This window comes from Carassius gibelio, chromosome B23 (assembly GCF_023724105.1).
Source record: "Carassius gibelio isolate Cgi1373 ecotype wild population from Czech Republic chromosome B23, carGib1.2-hapl.c, whole genome shotgun sequence".
NCBI lineage: Eukaryota > Metazoa > Chordata > Actinopteri > Cypriniformes > Cyprinidae > Carassius > Carassius gibelio.
The window spans coordinates 20,488,976-20,510,644 of record NC_068418.1 but is presented as its reverse complement, the minus strand read 5'-3'; the positions used below and the strand labels follow the sequence as shown (position 1 = coordinate 20,510,644).

Genomic DNA, 21,669 nt, shown 5'->3' with positions numbered 1-21,669 from the left:
AATAAACCTAAGTAAGCATTTATAAGCGTTTCACCTCTGTAATATCTAGCAAAATAAGCAGCATTTTAGATTTACAGTCACATCTAAAATTGATAACTGCTGCAGAACCCAAGCATGTAAAGTCAAAGAGGAAACAGCTGCTTTTAAAGACCATTCTATCACTGTTGGGAATAGAAATGAAGATTTAGCCATTAAATAAATTAGAAGAGAAGAAAGCAGTGGAGACAACTGCTGGTGTAACTCAGTGCATTCTGTGAGGTTTTCCTTTTTTGATAGGTATTTTTCTAAATCACTTTAGAGACGAGAGAGAGCAAAACTTTAATCCCTTGAGAAACATTTACAAATAAACACCACAATTTCTCAGCCATTGTACTTGCTGCTACGTGTTACCGCACTGCTTTGAAAATCATCAATGCAGCACCAATTATAACTGATGCTATTCGTATTTAAACGCATATGTACAAAAGAAAAATGCAAAAACATTTCAGAATGGGTTGACCGTGCACATAAATTAATCCTGTAGTACTCCTTAAAAATGTAACAATGAAAAGTCTTTATTAAGAACAAAACTACTGAAAAGTACATGCAGAAACATCAAGATGCAACTAGGAAACATTTATATATTTTTAAAACACAGCCCCTAGAAAATGCAGTCACAGCAGTGGTTTGCTCTGCCCGGAAAGCAATCACCATCATCTAAGTATGATATGTTTATTAATTTCAGTATGAATCTGTGTGCAGATGTACTATGACAGAAGACTTACAAAAAAAGCAAAAAGCTTTTAGTGCATTCTAGTCCAGATCTTTGGTACAAGCAGCTTCCCACAAACACACACACAAAAAAGAAAACCCTTGATGTGCCAAATCGTTTAAAATACTGAAATTAAGTTGTCTCTTGATTAAGCCCTGACCTCTGTAAACAACTTCACCTTTGTGGAAAACGCTAAGAGTTTTGCGTAGAAGCACATATAGCTGGAACACACATAACACACGCTAAACTAAGTGAAACTGCTATATGTACAGCTCTGGGTATCCGACATTGGAGGGAAAATATTGGGGGGGGGGGGGGGGGGGGTCCTACTTTTCTGAAACGGTTTAGTTAATCTGGTTCTCTCTCTCTCTTTTACTGCATTTAGGTTCATTCATATGTAAATTTTAAATAATGGTGCAGTTTTGGCACCTGATAATATTTATATAAGCTTGCCCAAAGGTACGATACGCCGCCGTTGTTTGACGTTGTAAACACATCTTTCTCTTTGATTAAGAGTGCTTAAATCAGCATTTTACCTATCTGACAAGACCTTAATAATATGAATGAAAGGCGTGTAGTTAAGCTTACTATTCAAAGAGAAAGTTTCAAGTGCATAGCTACTTTACAAAGATGATCAAACTGACTCTTGGCAGTTCTCTTGGCATGATCTCTGGCTCAAGAAGACAACCAAAAACTAGAAAATGTACTGTAAAAATGAAGTTGTAAGAGTCAGTAAAGGTAAAAATGACCTGGTCTTCACCTTCAAAGTTGTTTACTCTCTAAATTAGCCAACCGATAATTATGGTAGATGACATATGATCACTAGAAGTTCCGACTTACAATTATCATGCGCTTTTTAATTGTGAATACGCAATAATTGTGTTATACATTTTGTAATTGCGATATTACACAATTATTTCAACAGTGGCGTATTGTACCTTGAGTAAGGGGCTCTAAAATATTACATTCCATTAGATTAAATCAGTATTGTGGCTTAGCCAAGCAGCCCCAAAGGAGGCAGGGGTGGGAGAACAGGTAAAGGGAACCAGGGAGAAGGAAGGAGGGCTTCGGTCCAGGCCCAGGGGGGTGCTCACTGTTACCAGATGGTGTAACCGCCACTGGAGCCACCCATGAAAAAGTTGCCCTTTCGTTGTGTCATCATCACATTTGCACCTTGCATGGCTGCCATCTGAGCCGCGTTAGGGAGGTGTCCAGGAGGTGGAGGCTTGAATGTGAAGACAAATATGCAAATCAAATACATATTTCATCAGCTACATTTTCAGGCACATCTATGCCAAGAGAAAATGTGAAGTCATAACTTATATTTCAGAACAGACTGAACCTGAAAGGAGTTTTGTGAACTGACGGTTGAGTTAAGGGACAAAACAGGCCACAATAGCGTCATGAAATCTTTTTCTTTCTTTTTTTAATTTATGTGTAAGCATGTTTAGTGCAACCTTTTCTTAAAAGAATTCTTAAAAAATTCTTAGAGGTTGAAAGCGGACTTTGTTGAAAACACTTTTTTTTAACATAATTAAAAACACACCATATAACATACTTTTCTAAATTATGAATTATGAATTATGAAATAATCTAAAAATCCCATTATGATGACATGGTTTAATACATCTAAAATACCTAATAAACATATACATAAAATATTTGTACCACATCTCAATGAATCAAATCAGAATAGGTCCTGCAACATCCACTGGGTTTTGCTTAAAGGAATAAATTACCCAGAAATTAAAATTTGATGTAAATGTATTAACTATCAGGCAAAGATTTGTAGATAGTTTCTTCATTGAAAAAGCATTGGAGAATGTTCGAATTTCACCAAATCTCGGAATGAGAGTTCAAAATATTGATAAAAGATCCACAGTCTGTCAATTAACATCTTGTGAAAAGCTGCATGTTTGTAAAAACAAATCCATTAAGATGTTTAACTTAACCATTGTGTCTGGCAAAAATATGATAATAATATTTCCTCCAGTGAAAAAGTCTTGTTGTCCTATTACTGCAAAATCCACAGAACTATTTTTGCTTGTAAACTGTGCTTGATCTGAGCATATTTCTCTGCTGATTCAGACAAGACAACTTTTTCACTGGAGGCGTTAGTAGTTATGGACTTGTATTTAGCTGAAAGCAAAGATTAGAAGTTAAAATATCTTAATGATGGATTTGTTTCTTACAAACACAGCTTTTCACGTCACAAGATGTTAATTGATGGACTGGAGTCATGTGGATTTTTGTAGTGTTTTTATCACCCTCATTCTGACGGCACCCAATTTTCGGCACTAAATTTACATTTTTAGGTGAACTATTCCCTTAATTGTAGGCTGCTAAATGCATAGTACTTTCTGGATGTTTATTGGTAATACTCACAGGAATGGAAGTACTGGTGCCAGGCCCAAAGCGAGCTCCAGCATCAAATCCACCTTCCACCATGACGGTGGAACCAGTGGGGTAGACGGGCCCCATTGGATAATATGCCATTGGGACACTATGGCCCATGGCCCCCATTGGCACAGTCTGAGCATGCATGGGCATGTACATCTGAGTACCATGGTAAGCTGAGGTCATTTGGGGCATCTGTCCAGGGGCTGGGGGAGGAGCCATATACCTGGCCTGATAAACCTGCAAGAGGGAATATTTCAAAATGTTAAACCATAAATTACTGCAACCATTTTTTGTATGGAATAAATAAAGTTTATAAAGTAAATTTTATTAAAATGATTTATCATTTTGATTTAATTGATTAAAACAAGTGATTCATCAAGCACATTTTCCAAAAATGATTAATGTTCTCAAAAGAATCTTTAGCGGGAATCTTTATCATGCACTCTTGAGTAATGAAACATACATTTTTGAAAATCCTTCTGAAGGGCTTCCAAAACAAATTGTATTTTTTTTTTTGTTTTTGTTTTTAGTACTAAATTAAAATGTGACATTGTAAAGAGACCCAATTGAATGCTTTAATGAGATATTCTACATTGACATAACCAGAGAGAGAGTAAGTTGGTTACCTCAGAGTATGGGGGAGGGGCATCTGGATATGGAGACACCTGAGGAGGGACTTGCATAGCAGGTGGATAGACGGGTGCTGTGCTCTGCTGAGGGTAAACAGATTGTGGATATGAACCTGATGGAGATGGAGAAAAAAATAAAGAAAATGGTTAAAACGATTCATGTTGGGTTAATGGCTTAAAATGATTCACAACAGAATCTTAAGTTGATTTACTGTAAAGTAGCCAGCAATATTTTGGTTTTGTACTAAACCATTCAGAGGTCTTCCTTAAACCAGAGTAGCCAGGCTTGAAATGTAGATTAAATTAAAAAAGTTTTTTTAAATACATTATCAAAAGAATAAAAATAATTTTGAAGTGACCCCGACATGATTTTAAAAGGTGTTGTGATATTGATCAAAACAGAAATTGTTATTGACAAATGACTTGCAATCAGAAATATGGATGTGGAAACGTATTGCAATAAATGACATTAAGCCACAAACAAGAAACAAAATGGCTAGTCTGCACTGACAGCTAAATTACAATAGAAAAATTAAGACAAACGGTTCTTTAATAAATACCAAACATTATATTGATGAAACACATTTAAATTATATTAATTAACTGATTAAATTGATGGCGTGAGATTTCTTAATGAGGTCACCTTTCCGATCACGTCACCGCACTGTAGCAGCCAAGCTAGTTATCCTTTACCCGTTTTCAATCCAAAACATTACCCAGTTCGCTAAAAAAAGACACCACCGCGTTAAATATTACAGTGTCCGTCAGGAGAACGTCGATGAGAGATGTTTTTGGCACATAATAAATAAGAGTTCAGTACGTGAAGTCGTTTGTTATGTAAGTCGGTTATGCTGGCTAACTCCATTGGTATAGTTGCTAGGAAGCGGCTAAGCAGAATAGCAGAAGAGCGGAGATGATCGTGTATTTACCTTTGTTGTTCATTGTTCTTCACTGTAGATAATATATTCTAGGGGACGAGAATTTAAACAGACCGAATTCTGCGTTTATATGACTATAAATATAAGGTTTACTCAAAGTTCCTCGTCTTTTTGTACTCGTTACTTCCTTGTTTTCGTCGGGCTACGCTTTGAGTATATTTGTGTTGGACGGAGCTACGTCACGCACGCGTCAGTTTTTGGACGCCACTCCCTGTTAAAGAGAAACTCATGACTCATATTATTGCAAAAACGAAAGTCTCTGTAAGACCACCTTATACTGTGAAAATAAACTTTATTGGATAGATCATAAAATTATAGAATATATATTGATGTGGACGTAGGCCTATTTATGAGTAAAATATTTGTGTATAGCTACATAGGGCAGGTGTCACAGATGGAATCTGGCACAAAGGCCATAGGCTACTTTATCTCTGTAATTATAGGAGTTTGAGTCAAAAGTCCAGTTACACAATCATGCATTTTCTCAAATGGTTTTTATGTCATTTTCAAATGCCTATAGTTAAAAAAGCTCTTAATATTTCTGTAATAAAACTGCACTATAGCAAACATGCAGACAAGGTAGATTTTACCAAACATTTTGGACTGTGATTTCAGGTTAAGAGCAGTTCTTAAAAATGTCAGATCAGTGCAATGTTTCAAATGCCGTTTCATATATCACAATTTAATATTCCATTAATTGCAGGCAGCTTCATTGAGACATCTTAGCCAAAAAACTGTAGTGTGACAACATGCCCTTGTATTAATTAAAAGTGTTGACAGTTTGGTATGTTGTGTATATGCTGGATTATTTATTGTCTATTGACTTAAATATCTGATGTGAATATTTGTATATTTTACTTTCCCAGTAACATTATTATTGATAACAGCGTGTAATATGAACTCCTTCTAAGGGTTAGATAGTATGGAACGATTATGCTCACTTGATGAACCTAATGTAATACTGTATAATTAGGCCCTGGGAAGTATACCAAGCAGAGCAGAGGTTTCATTAAGATTGTTTAATTTAATTGCGATATTCAACCCAATATATTACGTATCAGATCTTGAATGATGATCCAAATTTTGTTTTGCACCTGTGTGACTAAATTAAATGTAATTTAAGCATTTTAATAGATAGCCCCACAGACTTCTTAGACAGTATAAAGATGCATTTAGTACATCTAAAATAGAACTTCTCTGTATTAGTTGGGGCCTTTATACTGGATGAGAACCTAACAGATTCGTCTGTATTCAGCAATCCCAGTACTCCTTTGAGCTCCATGGCAATATGCTGCTAATGCATGCAAATGGAAGAGTTTGCCAGCTGGCTTGGCTATAGAGGAGAGACACAGAATGTGTATAGAGACACTGTGTCTCTTTCATAAACCATTTTATTATTATAAAAAAAAGGTCACTATGCCTTGTAAATCACATATAAGAACATGCATCAATATGCATTTCATGAAAAACGACATGAGTAAAGAACATCTTACTTTGAATGCATTTAATGGTGTGCATGACACTTTCAAAAAAAAAATAATAATAATACATGCAATCATCACAACAGTCAACACATTCAAATAACAATTCAACAGGTGCATTTGTCTGCAATGCCCTAAAATGGTCGTCTCTGAGGAACAATCAGAGGGAAAACTGTGCTTGAAGATTAAACTGCTTGGGCTGTAGCCAAACTCTTTTTTTTTCTCTATCACTCTATTTTCTCATTTGTCACTTTGGATAAAAAGCACCTGTTATAGGAATACAGTTTTGTAAGTGCTGAGATGACATGTTTTACTAATTACATTTTACATTTTAATTGCTCCTTTTGTTCTGTTTATTCATATTTTACATATTTAATGTGTTAGACTTTAAGAGATTTAAGTCTAATTATTGTCATAATTTTTATAAGTGATAATAATAATAAATAGTTGTCATTATTAATATTAGTATTAGTGCATACCTTCACAATGTACAGTAAGGTTTGAATAATGCAGTGAAAAACTCAATTGTCTATTTTGTTCTGTTTATCTGTACATTTTGACTTTACATTTTTTAGCACTGAATATAAATCCTCTAAAAACTGCATTAATAGAATGACATGAATATTAATATTTTAAATACTTTATTTTACATATTAATATTATTTTCGCTGCCATTATTATATTATATCATTAAAATAATATGTTTTGATAATAACAATTCATAGACATTAAATTGATCTCTTTATTAATATTATTGAAAGCATAACCTCACACTGTAGCAATATTGCACTCCGAATCAAGTGCAGTGAACTGCAGTAACACTGTGTACTGTCCCTTTAAGACAGCCATCGCTCCCGTTCTGTCGAGCCAGCGCCATTTTTTCAATGCAAGACTCGGCCTGCATAAATTATGTTCATGACGTAGTGCAAAAGAGCAAATTTGTGTTAATTTTTCGCCACTTTTCTGCAGATAAGGGTTTACCTTGCCTATTAAGATGCACTTGCTTCACCAGCACGACAGTTAACGGAGAGACGTCATTAAATATTTAGTTAAAAAGAGGACCAGCGCTTTCCCGAGCCTCCTTATCAATGCAAATAGCTCTTTTGTGTGTATTTGTAGCGCGCGTCGGAAGCAGTGAGATGAATTTTTAATTATGCATATTTAAAACAAACTGTGGCAAAGCTCGCCGAAGGAGGAGAAATAAAGAAAATATCCCACCTTTCAGCGGGTAAGTCGTGAATATGACCACAGCTTGCACGTTATTTTTGCACAACGCAAAACGAAGTCTAGGACTCGAAATGAGTTTTTGGTTAATATGCAATGGTCTTAATTAGCATAATTTATATATTTATGATAAAGAGAAAGGGAATACATCAAATGCCGTCCCGAGTCGTGGCATATTGGCATGCGAGGAGTGTGATCAGTTGATGAAGTGTATGTCCTGTGAGGAGAGTTTTTATTATTTCATTGTGAATGTGTTGTTGGGAGGGCTGCACTTGTTCCTCACAGGCCTGCTTGATGTGGAAATGCGCAAGGCTTACATAATGCTCTATTGTTTTTAGGATAATTACATGCGCAATTTTTTTAATCCAAGGCATGCATCTTAAATTGCACTTGCATAGTGATGTCATTCGAACATGGTCGGTCGAGTTTTATTTAGGAATAATGTAACAAATTCTTAAGAACTGTGATTCCAGTTACTTTGATTCTAATATTTTAAGTTGACAACCTTGAGAGCTGGCGTCATAGGCGTGACGTTACACACTACGTCATGATGACTGCTTAATGCCTTGCAAAGATATACAATGTCAGTCATAGTGTCTGACCAAACACCATAGTATTTACAATACTTGATGTTATTACGGTTAAAGAATAATACATGTAACATGTAATGTTAATGAAACAATGCAGAAATTGTCTTTTTTTTTATATCAGAAAGTTTACCATGGTGAAATTTTGTAAGTGTTTGCTGCTAGTCACAATCATATTTTACATTTTCAATAAACGTGAAATTCATTTTGTGATATCCTTGTGAGACGACTAAAGGTGAAGGACTCTACATTTCAGATTAAATGAGATATGTCATAATTAGTTGCACTAAATCACATATTTATTTTTTTACCTTTTAGAACCTAATAATGCTTTTTAAATAATAATTATTCTTCCATATTGTGAAATATTTCTAACTGAAATTAGTTTTTTGTCAAATTTAGCTGCACTAAATTACAAACTTTTTACCTTTAAAATGTAACTTTTGTAAACTTAAAGTATTTCCAATTAAAAAAATATATGCAGTCATTAGCCAACTGGTGTCTGAGGGTATTTTGGGGCCCTGGAGATGTTTTGACATGCCCTGCCCCATACATTTGTGCTTTAAGTTGCTTTTAAACATTTAAATAGCTAAGGCCATATAACACTGTAATCAGCACAAACTTGGCTATAGTAAAATGTGAGCAGCATGTATGTACGTGATTGTGTTTTTGAGAAAGCAATGTTTATGCATGGTTAGAAACAAAAAAGAAAATCACTTGAATAAGGCCATAAAACACATACAGAACATTTTTGTTTACAATAATTTTGAGAACTGGATTCACAGAAAACAATATATTCATTTTAAATTTAAAAAGTCACTTTTTGTATGGAACAGCTGTGTGCGACAATGATCATGAATCATAGTGTGAGTTACACCTGAGAAGAGAAAGGCCTGCATAATAAGCTGCATAATGAGCCTTTCAGTCAGATATGTGAAAACCGGAGACAGCAGAAACTGCACAAGAAAACAAATGAACGTGAGCAACAAAATGATCAGACAAAGATGGAGCAAACATGGTGACAGTGTGTATATATATATATATATGTGTGTGTACACTACCAGTACCACTACCAAGTTTTTAAACAGTAAGATTTGTAATGTTTTTTTTAACGTGTCTTCAGCTCACCAAGCCTGCATTTATTCAATACAAAGTACAGTACAATAAAATGTGAAATATTTGTACTATTCAAAATAACTGCTTTCTATTTGAATATATTATCAAATGTAATTTATTCCTGTGATTTCAATGCTGATTTTTAGCATCATTACTCAAGTCTTCAGTGTCACATGATCCTTCAGATTTGCTGCTCAAAAACATTTATTATTATTAATCACCCCATAGTGGTACAACGATTTGTGATTATTCGCATCCAAAAAAAAGTTCTTGTTTACATAATATATGTATGCGTACTGTGTTTAATATGTATACACACATATACAGTATATTAGTATATATTATATATATCTTTTTTATGTAAACAAATTTTTTCTTAAATATATACATGCATTGTTTTTGTATTTATACTAAATACATATAGTTTACACATACACATTATGTAAAGAAAAACTTTTATTTTGGATGCAATTAATCATTTTACAGCACTATCCCCCCCCCCCCCCCACTTAAATTAAATAAATAAATAAGTGGGTAAGTGAGCATGTTGATAGACCCTATTAGGAGCAACTATATTACATAAGCGATCACTAATATTGGCCACTATATTTTATATCAAAGATGCACACATGATCGTATTATGATACAAAACAAAAACATATCTGAGAAGCAAAATTAGTATTGTTAAGCACATTATAGGCCCAAACATGTTTTGAGGAAATATTTGCAGACAGAGTATTTCACAGTAAAGATGGGTCTAAACATTCTTGTACATTACTTTTATATCGTCTAAACATTACTTTTATTTTGTATTGTTTATAGAACATAAAACCATCCTTATGTCACAACAACACATTATCTAATGTCAATAAGAGACATTACTTAATTGGCATAAAAGATCTCCTCCGCTGGATCAAGCCACACTCACCTTAATAACTTAATATTTAAATCCTAGTGTAATTGAATTGAATTAAATAGGGTCAACTTTTATATTATGGTGGATATAAAAGTATGTAGTGCTGTCAGGAATTTTTATTGACCAGCTTCTTTGTCTCAGGTGTACTGCGGAGCTGTTAACATCCCCTTCAACCACTATGCAGAATCAGTGATCTCCTCAGAGCTTAGACTTCATCATGGACACTGAGGATCTCCCTGCAAACAATGCGCCACTCACCGTCAATGAACAGGTATTCCTGAGGCAAAATCCCCATACGATTCTCACTACTTACATGGAGTGTAACCAAAACACAGATGTACCTTAAAATTTCATCACGTCCAGCCTCATGCCCCATGTGTGTGAGTGTTCAATCTACGTTCACAGCTCAAGCAATTCTCTTTTGGTGGTGAGGTGTTTGCAAAAAGCATCCTTGTTGTGTTGGTTCTTTGTGTCTTAACGTGTGCTTGGCATCTCTGTCATCTTTAGCCATTCACTGTCTGACTTCAGAAGTGTTTTCTCAGCTTTTAGGTTCCTGCACTTTGAAATTCCCAGCACAAGACAACCAGGTATGCACTTTCTCCTGTACTGTCCTGTACTGCTCTCTGTGCTACGCTGAGCTGAGCTTCCCTCTCTGCCTGAGCCCTGCATTTGCTCCTGTGATGTTTCCCTGATCTTTACTGAAACCTGATAGAGGAATGTTCTTAATAAAAATCAAACATTAAGCTGAGCAAAACCTTTGAAACTGTATCATGCTATATTACAATACACTACCGTTTAAAAGTAACAGTAAAAACAGTAATTTTGTAAATTATTTACTATTTTAAATACAATTTCAGTTTAAAATAGCTGCTTTCTATTTTAACATTTTAAAATTTGTGCTGTCAATAGATAAAAAATTAAATAATCATACAACTTTTTCCTGAAATCATGATTAATCTCACATAACATTTAGTTAATATACCTTTTTATTGCAATAATTTAACATTTAATCTTTAAATTAATGTAGAAACAACATAAAGACAAATATTTTTAATATTTGTTTCACGGTATCTTTTTTACGGCTGAAGGCGATTATCATTGATACAAATACTACTGAAGTCTCTAAGAAATTGTTCTTTTTTCTAATTTAAGTGAACTCAAAGCAATCTTGACACGAACCCGTTATAATAAATGTCCTATTTACCTGTGTCCTTCAGCAAGTAGGAAATATACAGACGTTATCAAACACTCAATTTTAAATTAAATATAGATGAATCCAAAAGTTATTGATCTCCTCGTTTTTCTTTTGTTATTTGATTAGCAGACATCACAGCAGTTGGGTTAATAGTTTATTTGGCTGCTAATACTTTAAGAGCTGCTGCTGCTGAACGTGAAGCAGATCTGACATGCATGCTTGTAGTTTAATTCATGCTTTAATATGAAATGAAACAGGCTACAGCGCGCACTTCCGTATTTGCACATTCAACTGAAGAGCATGCACAATGAGCACAGTACAATGGCTGACAGGACAGGAAAATTAGTTTTTACTGACATATGGCCTGATAACATCTCATTTGACCACCGTTCACTGTTCACTGTCTACTGAAGCTCCTCGTCACCTGTACGGTTTCCACGCTTGTTTAAGTAGCACCTGTCGTTGAGGTGATGCTGGAGTGTGTCTGAAAAGTCTCCCATTTGACGTGGTCGTAAAGGCATTCTGTGTGTAAATAAATGCAATTATCATCAAGAAAGAAAAAGACAGATGCAGCAGTTGTGAGTAGGGTGACCAAAGTTTAGCTCCACCCCTACGTTAACGACATTAAATGTTTTTAACGCTGTTAAACCGGAAAAATGCATTAACGCACTCATTTCGACAGCGCTATTTAATTTATTCCTGTGATGCAAAGCTAAATATTCAGCTATTACTCCAGTCTTCAGTGTCACATGATCCTTCAGAAATTCTAAAATGCTGATTTGCTGTTTAAGAAACATTTCTTATGATGTTGAAAACCATTGTGCTGCTTTATATTTTTGTGGAAACCATCTGTTGGTGCTTGTTCTTACCTAATACTATTGAGCCTCTTGTACAGCTGTTAAATGCTTATGAAGCATATGTGCCAAATAGCGCTGGGCGATATTGCAAAAAAATCAGTAAATATCAAATAATGAAGGTTTGTTTGTAGGCACTAGTAACACAGCATAGTAAAGAAAAGCAATATTTACCAACCTACATGTTCATTTTTTTGTTCCAAAATATTTTAATATGTTAAAATGTGCATGGATGTTCCTCTGTTTTTTGAGTTATACTGCAAAAAAATTAGTCTCTTGAATTAAAATGGACAGTTTTAACTGAACTACGAAAATGAAAACATCCGCTCAAAGTTTTTAGGCTACTGATGAGACTGGAGGTTTTTTTTTTCTTATGTGAGTGTTTTTATTATTATAAATAGTTTTGAAAAAGTATTTTTCATTTCTTTAATTCTTAAAACATTTATTAATCTGGGTAAAAATGGCTGTGTGCACCTTTAACGACCAAATAAAAACCACAATAAATGAATTGCCTATATTTAATATATCGCCCCACTCTAGTTGTAAAAGTTTCATGCTCTTTTGCTCAGCAAATGTCACCAGTAATTTAATAAAATGTCTGAGAGATCAGAATACACACACAGGTGTAAACTCCATAACAGATCATGGCCCATTTTCATCTTGTCAACACTGCCCCTCATTACCGCTGACAGGAGAGCATTTATAACCAGTTCCTAACACCTTTCTCCCAGGTCATTGTCATGTCAGGACAGGAGACCATCCGTGTGCTGGAGGTGGAGGTGGATACAGCCTTGTCCTCTTCAGGGGCTGATGGGAAGCTGGAGTCAGGGGGCGAGGAGGCTGCTGTTCAGACCCTGGTTGTAGCTGAGGAGGCTCCATTGGACAGTTCAGTAACCACAAGCACTACCACAGCTGGTGAGACTAATAAAATTGACTGATGTAAATAGCCCCTTTAGTTTGGTATCATAGCAACCCAGTATTCAAAGCCACCACCATCAAAGAGACATTTAATGTCATAATTGTAAAATATGCATGGCTTGATTATGCTTCCTCTGCATGGAAATATCAGGGCAATTTTTTTAAAGGTTTTCAGCAAATCTACCTCTTTTGCATGTAGTGTCTATGGAGGTCTCAGCACCTGCAGTACAGACCGTGGTCTCCAAAGCCCCCATCATTGTGCCTTCAGCCCAGCCACAGACCAGCGTGCCCATCACTGTCCAGGCCTGCCCACAGGTGATCTCCAATTTCCATTTTTTGTCATTTGAAATATTAGGGGCCACTTTCAGTGTCAGTTTTGCTTGAAATTCTAGATCATTTCTGACTCTGGTCTTCACGAACTCAAGGTTGTTCATATCATGACATTTCTAACTTTCTAAATTAATACAAATATATAAATATATATATAAATTCAGACAAATAAATTCAGATTACGAATACAGACAAAACTAAAATTACGTTTTTAACATCAGCATCTTTTATCTTTTGTAACCATTTACAAAGTTTGTTTGAGTGTGTGATGCCTTGTTTAAAATGTAAATTACAACCTCTAGACTTCTTTGTTTCAGTTATTTGCAATGGTAAAAAAAATAAAATAAATTTCCATCTAATGTTTGGTTAATATTATTTATAAAACTTATATTAACAGAACTGATTTATAAAAGTTGCTTTAACAACATTGGTGCAAAATGTCAGAAAAATACCTATAAGTGTCAAAACATTTGAAAAACCTTTCTCAGAATAATTAAATCTATATGTCATTACTCCGCCAGGTCCTGACTCAGGATGGTTTGGCCTCTCTGATGACTGGCATGCTTGCTCAGCAGGGTTCTCTGGGTCAGCCCCTCCTCATACCTCTGAGTATGGCTGGATCTGTGGGGGGTCAGGGGGGTCTGGCAGTGCTCACCTTACCCACCGCCACTGTCGCCACCCTCCCTGGTCTCGCTGCCGCCAGCCCTGCCGGAGGACTGCTCAAGCTGCCATTTGCAGGACTGCAAGGTACTGATCCTGCACAAAATTCTAATGCCATGCATGGATTGAGGGCAGCTTGAGGGTAGTTCAGAATAATGAACATTTTAATGGCACAAGGTGTTTTACTGAGTAGACAGACTCAGAAAAGAGTTCTTTTTGACTGTTATAACAGCTTGTTTTCTTTTCCAGCTGCTACTGTGTTGAACTCAGTCCAGACGCAGCTGCAGTCACCTGCGCAGGCAGTCCTGCAGCCCCAGGTGTCTGCTCTGCAGCCCGTGCAGACCACACCAGCCACCACTGCGTCTGTTGTGTCAGAGCCCAGTGCTTCGGTCGCTACACTTCAGACTGCAGGCCTGTCCATCAACCCTGCTATTGTGAGTAGGGAACACTTCTGCTGTGGATAGAAACATGTAATTAGGTTCAGTTGTATCATATATGTGCAAAATGGGATTTTAAATGGAAATGTGCATATTGGGACAAAATGAGGTGCTAACCAATTTTTAAAATGTTTTGGCTAGTATTGGATATTCAAGAGGTAGTTTCTTGAAAACTCTTTTCATGTCAACAATCATCTAAAAAATAGTTTTTGATTTTAGCATTTTTTTTTTTTTTTTTGTGGACGAAATAGTATATATATATTTATATATATATATATTTTTTTATATTACTTTTTATAGATATTAAATAACAAACCCTCACACACCTTAAAGTAATTGATAGGTGCGTTGGAAAAAAGACCAAAAAAGGTCCAACTTCAAAACAAAGCCCTTTGTTTATTTATTTAGTTAGTTCAAAAAAGTTTTCAAAAGTTGAGTAAAGTTTTTTTTTTTTAGGGCCAGATTTACAAAAAAAAACGCTAAAGCGCTGGGAAAATTCTGTGGGTGATTTACTCATAATCCACACATTAAAGAACACAGACGCAACCAGATAATATCCATAATGACCAGCGCAATCTACCAAGAGCAGCACAATCACCACCTTCTTTAACGCATGCTTTTTTGGGCGTTGAATACTTATGCAAATACCACTAATTTGATGAGTGCAAACGTTAGTCTGGAAGGGAAACTCCTACAAATGTACATTTGATTACTTACTAATATGTTTGAATATTTCTGTTAAGATTTGTATGAATCTTATTTCTGAGAAGATATAGTTTCTATAGTCAATAATAATATTAATAATTGTTGTTGTTGTTGTTATTATTAAGTAGTTTTTTTTTTAGATTATATATATTTATATAAGAAGAAGAAAAAAAGAAAATAACAAGGAAAGAGAAATATTTCATAAATCATTTGCACACTAGATAGAAAATTTATGGAAATATTCTAAAATCTTAAACTGAAGCTCTAAAACACTCTCTTGCTGCTTTTTAAATAATGGCATTTTCTTTCAGGAAATGCATCTAGTCTTAAATGACTAAAGATGATTCCATAATGAATTCAGTCTAATCTGATCAGTAGTGTTTTTTCCCCTTCAGATAAGTGCAGCTTCTCTGGGAGCTCAGCCTCAGTTCATCAGCTCTCTCACGACAACTCCTATCTTCACCAGTGCCCTGTCTAATGTGGCAGGACTCACAGGTCAACTCATTACCAATGCACAGGGCCAGGTTAGTATTACATTTAAATCTATTTGTTCATTTACGGTAATAGACACATTTTTCCTAAGGGAAAATTTTCTTACACAATTTTTTCATATCCGTTTCATTATGTTCATACCTGTGTTTCAGGTAATTGGCACACTTCCCCTGCTGGTCAACCCTTCATCCCTGGCTGGAGCTGCAGCAGCCTCTGCGTTACCTGCTCAAGGCCTGCAGCTCCAGACTGTGTCCCCACAGCTGTTCCTCAATGCCCAGGGCCAGATCATTGCTACAATAGGAAACGGTCCAACAGCTGCTGCCCCGTCAGCCGCCTCCATCCTCCCAAAAGCCACTGTGCCCTTGACACTCACCAAGACCAGCACATCGGTACTGAAGTGCTGCCCACTGTGGCTCTTCACTAGTCTATAAACACACAATAAACATTTTTGTACTTTTAAGGATAAATATATCTTTCTTGTGTTTGCATAACACCCAGTAAGATCTTAGCAACTGCTTGGCATCCATCTAGTAATGCCAAATAAAATGCCAACGTAGGATCATTGTAAAATGTGTTTCCAAAAATGTATCCATACATACAATTAACGCCAGTTTCTAGCTGAAAGAACACACGTGGCATTAAAATACCAACAACTTTCAATAATTACAGGGCCATTTTATTGATTAATAAAGCCTACCTTAACCTTTTAACACCACTTAGCAGACGTTTCATTTCTGAACTGGCATGATACATGCAACAAGCGGTGTAGTAAAATGTAAAAAAAGAAAACTGACTAAGCTTTTAATGCCACTATCAGAATGAAATATTTGTGAAATGATTGTCATATTTGGTAATTGAATATGATTCGTTCTCTAGGGTCCTGTTGGGAAAGTGGCGCCATCTAAAGTCATTATTGCTCCCCAGCCGCAAGTGGTTAAATCAGTCACATCCCTCACCGGTGCCATCGCCTGTGGAGACATGCCTACCGTGGGGCAGCTTGTCAGCAGTAGGTTTATGCTTTTCTAGTACTTCACATTACTGTTTATGTAATGTTTGCAGTGCTGCTTTGACAACCTTCTTCAGTCACGTAATTGAATAGGAGTGATTCTGTAAGGTGTGTTTAGATCAGATTTCAGTTTTGAAGATTGATGCTTTAGTGACTCGTGGGTAAATGACTCACGTTGTTTATGATCTGGAGAGAATCCAAAGTCCTAATTCAATTTTTGTTTTCATTAGAACCACAGTCTGCTGTGAACGAAGAAGAGGCCATTAATCTGGAGGAGATCCGAGAGTTTGCCAAGAATTTTAAGATTCGACGGCTCTCTCTGGGGTTGACACAGACTCAAGTGGGTCAGGCTCTCACCGCTACGGAGGGTCCTGCCTACAGTCAGTCAGCAATCTGCAGGTTATTCTCTTTTCTATCATTTGTGTCTGTCTGTCTTTACTAGTCTTAACAGGACTGATTGGACCACTCCCACTTCATTTAGGTTGTGTAAATTGTGCCATTAAAGATAGAAAAAAGTAACTAGTGACACATGAGGCTCTTCTTTGTATCCAGCATTTTTGTTATGAAGCATAGTTTATACTAATCTTATTTATTAGGGGTGTAACGGTAGGCAAGTATTGATGGTTTACTGCATACTGCGGGTTTTGCACCTTTTCATAGGACCAGAAGTAATTGTGGAACTCCCCACTTTCGGGCTTTTTTGCACCACAGGAACTTGGTGCGATTTTAGTACCGGACTGCCTTTTTCGAGGACTAAATTAGCTCCTACTACGGAGCAGGGTCTAACCAGCTCAACTGGTACTAACCATGATGTAAGTAGACATTGATTGGCCAGACGCATTCGAAAACGCGCTCACCCGCCATGAGTTAAAACGCTATGTAACATACTGTAAACATTGTGTCAACATATTTCACAAGTATGATGAACAAGGATAAATATATGAACGCTGAAGTGCAGGCACTTGTAGCAAATGTAGCACTGCCAGTTGTCGTTGGAGATTCTTAAAGCTGCAGTAGGTAACTTTTGTAAAAATATATTTTTTACATATTTGTTAAACCTGTTATTATGTCCTGACACTAGAATATGAGACCGATAATCTGTGAAAAAAATCAAGCTCCTCTGGCTCCTCCCAGTGGTCCTATTGCCATTTGCAGAAAGTCATGCGGTCCGTAACTTTGTTTGTGTTCAAAATGTAGAAAAATGTATATAATAAGCGAGTAACACCATGAATCCATTTTCCAAACCGTGTTTTTGGCTTGTCCTGAATCTCTAGGGTGCACCTATAATAAGTGTTTATATTCGGACTATTTTAGATTGCTTCGGGGGTACCGCGGCGGAGTAACCCAGTACCTTTATGATTCTTCATAGACATAAACAGAGAGAAGTAGTTCCGGCTACGATGTTCTTCCGCAAGACACAAGCAGTTCTGTTTATTAACCGTAGAACACAAACCAAAATTTTTAACCCAGTTGCACTCCTATAATCTAAGTGGATGGGAATCACGGCTAAAACATACAATAAAAAAACACAAAAAAACAAGAAAAAACCACATTAAACCCTGCGACTTGTGATGATACATTGATGTGTAAAGACACAAAACAATCGTTCTGTGCAAGAAACTGATCAGTATTTATATAGTTTTTTTACCTCTGATTCACGCAATATTGGAACTGTTTGAACTTGCCTGAGCTGTTAATTTTAACAGGTGCGTGAGGAGGCTTCTTCTTTCTTTATGGCAATCTCAGTTAGGAGTGTCATTGGTCCACTTGAGAGATAGGTGGCGGTAATGCGCTTATAAGTTTCCGATCTGCAATAAAGCAAGAAGAAGCCTCCTCAGGCACCTGCTTACATATTCATTATAAGTGTTAAGGTTCTTGTTTATGTGTGTGTGTGTGTGTGTGTGTGTGTGTGTGTGTATATATATATATATATATATATATATATATATATATATATATATATATATATATATATATATATATATATATATATATATATATATAATATAATATAATATAATATAATATAATATAATATGTATGTGTGGGTGTACTTGTTTTTCTATTCTGGTGGGGACTTAAACCTGAATACACACAGACTCATGGGGACTCGTGTCACGGTGGGGACCTAAATTGAGGTCCACATGGGTAAACAAGCTAATAAATTACACAGAATGAAGTTTCTTGAAAATCAAAAAATGCACAAAGTTTCCTGTGAGGGTTAGGGTTAGGGGTAGGGTTGGTGTAGGGTGATAGAAAATATGGTCTGTACAGTATAAAAACCATTACGTCTATGGAGAGTCCCCACAAGGATAGCTGACCAGACATTGTGTGTGTGTGTGTGTGTGTGTGTGTATGTATATTTTACAGCATTTGTTAGGAGCTTTTTTTTCTTGAAAATATTTGGCATGTATTATACCTGATATATATCCAAAATAATCGAATCGAATCAAGTGAGACAGAATTTAATTGAATTGTGAAATATGTGAAAACCCAGCCCTAGTTTGAAACTGAGGAGCATATAAAGCAATCTGTCACACCAAATCATAGAGAGTCAAAACAGAATTTATTGTTTGAATTTCCTGTTAAAATAGACAGAATTTGAAACATAAGATTTTGTTTCTTATTGAAAGTAACATAACACAAAGCTTATGTCTATTATAGGACGGGAATGCGTGATATAATGTCTAGTGAATTTTTATTCGCGCATCAACTGAAACAGCATAGCCTAAAAGATCAATCTTGGGATTGAAGAGTTGATATTGTTTCATCAAAATGGAGGTGTATAAAATGAGGAGTTAAAACAATGTTGTATTTGTGCAGTACACGTGACACAACATCTGTACTGAAAATGTTCAGTATGAATGTGTGTACTGTACCATCACACCCCTTATATATATATATATATATATATATATATATATATATATATATATATATATATATATATATATACCTCAACCATCCATGTCCATTTAATGTCTTACATACACCTATTACACTCCATTATCTTGTGTTCCTCTTGTTTCAAGATTTGAGAAGCTTGACATCACTCCTAAAAGTGCCCAGAAGTTGAAACCGGTGCTGGAGCGCTGGCTGGCAGAGGCTGAGCTCTGGAATCAGAAAGGTCAGCAGAACTTGATTGAGTTTGTGGGTGGAGAGCCCTCCAAGAAGCGCAAGCGGAGAACCAGCTTCACACCGCAGGCCATCGAGGTCCTCAACACTTACTTTGAGAAAAACTCCCTTCCCACTGGCCAAGAGATTACAGAGATCGCCAAGGAGCTGAATTACGATCGAGAGGTGGTTCGGGTCTGGTTTTGTAACCGTCGACAGACTCTGAAAAACACTAGCAAGATCAACATGTTTCAGGTCTAGCAGGGCCACGGTACATCTCTTAAGAGTGCAACAGAAAAACTTTTTGGACGTTGATGTAGTGGTGCTAGTTGTGAAATGACTGAAATGACTTACTTGCTGTTGCGATGAAGCCAGCGGCACTAAAATTTTGGACGGTCCTGGAATAGTACCACACATAAACTTTCTATTGTTTTTTTTGTTTCTGTTATGCTGCATGCAGTGTGACTTTTTGCCGTGCCAACACCGTTTTCAATGCTAAAAATGGCATCTGAATTACTTAAAATATGGAAAAAGCTATGAAATCCTGTAGTTGCCGTTTTTATAGATGAAAAGAAGCACTTCATTAACACAAAAAAGAAAATGCCTTTTTTTTTTTTGCACAGCTAAAGTTGACCGTTAAAAATTGCTTTTTGCTGTAGCAATAACAGCTATAGCTTTTATCTACATATAGTACATTTAGAAGGTTTTATAATTTTTTTTTAAGTCAATTTCCATGAGTGAAGTGGTTCCCCGTCTTTGTGTTTAATAGCCTACTGTAGATGTGATTTGGTCAATGGACAATCATAGTACTCTGCCCTGCTTTTACGTGGCTAAATACAATTACTCCATTTCGGCTGTCGTCGTTATTTTTATATTCAGAATTGTATGATTTCAACTGTTAGGTCAATCTGTTGATTCAAATAGGAAACTGTAACCGTATCAGAGATAACAATGACTGATGTAGAAGATGTCCTGTGGATTTAACTTACTGTTTTTGCCATAATCAGTCTAGTAAAGCAGATCTTAATATCTGGAGATGCTATTGAAGAGAGACTTACATTTATATCTATATGGGGCACTTAAGAAACATTTCCTGAACGTTTGTTTTAATGTTGATCGATGAGCCGCCAAACAATTGTTAAAGGATATTACTAATATAAAGGCAGTTCTTCATTTATGAATTTAGATTGTGCTCTCGTTTGTATTCCGTCTCAGCAATATTCACGGGTCATATGAACATATCCCTATTTAGTAAAACAGTCCAGACAGAAGTGTGTTTTAACATGTTTCAGATGTTTGTTCTAAGCATAAAGCTATATTGTTCTTATGGACTTTCAATATTTATCTTATGGATTATCTTGATTGGTACAATACCATACATTTACATTTTAATGTTGTGAAGAAGGAACGATATTAGACATAGTGTTTTAACTAATGGCATACATAAACTAAACATGAAAAAGCAGCATCTGTTCAACAGTTTAATCTGCACAGAGCTTGTCGATTTTTTTAAATGGGGCATAAATGCATTTACAGATTATAACAATTGTATGGTACTCCATTAACTATATTTATTTTGTATCAATTGTAATGTTTGGTATTAACTTGTTATTTGAATAAATGAACACTAAACAGATTTGTTGTATTTGAGTAGAAAATCTTGGGAAGCACCATTTGACATTTTTCCGTTCATGATTATATTCATTACACTCGGGCTACTAAGAAAGTTAACAAATTAATTCTCACAACACGAGTAACCTGTAGACATCAAAGTATATGGATGAAGTTAATTTTAAATATCTTTTCTGACAACTTGAAGGTAATATGTTGCAAGGAATGTTTTGTAGGCCTTAGGTTTTTGTTTTGAGTCTTTAGTTTTACTATTGTGACACTGTAGCAGGGCATTTACCACCATA

At 35.8% G+C, this 21,669-nt stretch overlaps 2 protein-coding genes across 4 annotated transcripts; one reads left to right on the top strand and one right to left on the bottom strand.

Annotated features, from left to right (window-relative positions):
* Positions 1–529: 529 nt before the first annotated feature.
* Positions 530–4,890, bottom strand: dazap2 (DAZ associated protein 2). Its single transcript, XM_052593295.1, has 4 exons — positions 4,710–4,890; positions 3,778–3,893; positions 3,137–3,388; positions 530–1,976 (listed from the first exon to the last, which is right to left on the bottom strand). The coding sequence occupies exons 1-4, from the start codon at positions 4,720–4,722 to the stop codon at positions 1,848–1,850; spliced, it is 510 nt and encodes a 169-aa protein (XP_052449255.1). The 5' UTR covers positions 4,723–4,890; the 3' UTR covers positions 530–1,847.
* Positions 4,891–7,068: 2,178 nt separating this feature from the next.
* Positions 7,069–21,389, top strand: pou6f1 (POU class 6 homeobox 1). 3 transcript variants are annotated; one of them, XM_052595111.1, is made up of 12 exons: positions 7,069–7,427; positions 10,184–10,313; positions 10,585–10,629; positions 12,823–13,006; positions 13,209–13,324; positions 13,861–14,086; positions 14,249–14,433; positions 15,537–15,665; positions 15,786–16,022; positions 16,510–16,639; positions 16,870–17,038; positions 19,672–21,389. In XM_052595111.1, the coding sequence occupies exons 2-12, from the start codon at positions 10,260–10,262 to the stop codon at positions 20,012–20,014; spliced, it is 1,818 nt and encodes a 605-aa protein (XP_052451071.1). In that variant the 5' UTR covers positions 7,069–7,427; positions 10,184–10,259; the 3' UTR covers positions 20,015–21,389. The 3 variants fall into 3 exon arrangements, with proteins under 3 accessions (XP_052451071.1, XP_052451073.1, XP_052451072.1); XM_052595113.1 differs by lacking the exon at positions 10,585–10,629; XM_052595112.1 differs by lacking the exons at positions 7,069–7,427; positions 10,184–10,313 and adding an exon at positions 10,402–10,422.
* The last annotated feature ends 280 nt before the right edge of the window (positions 21,390–21,669 follow it).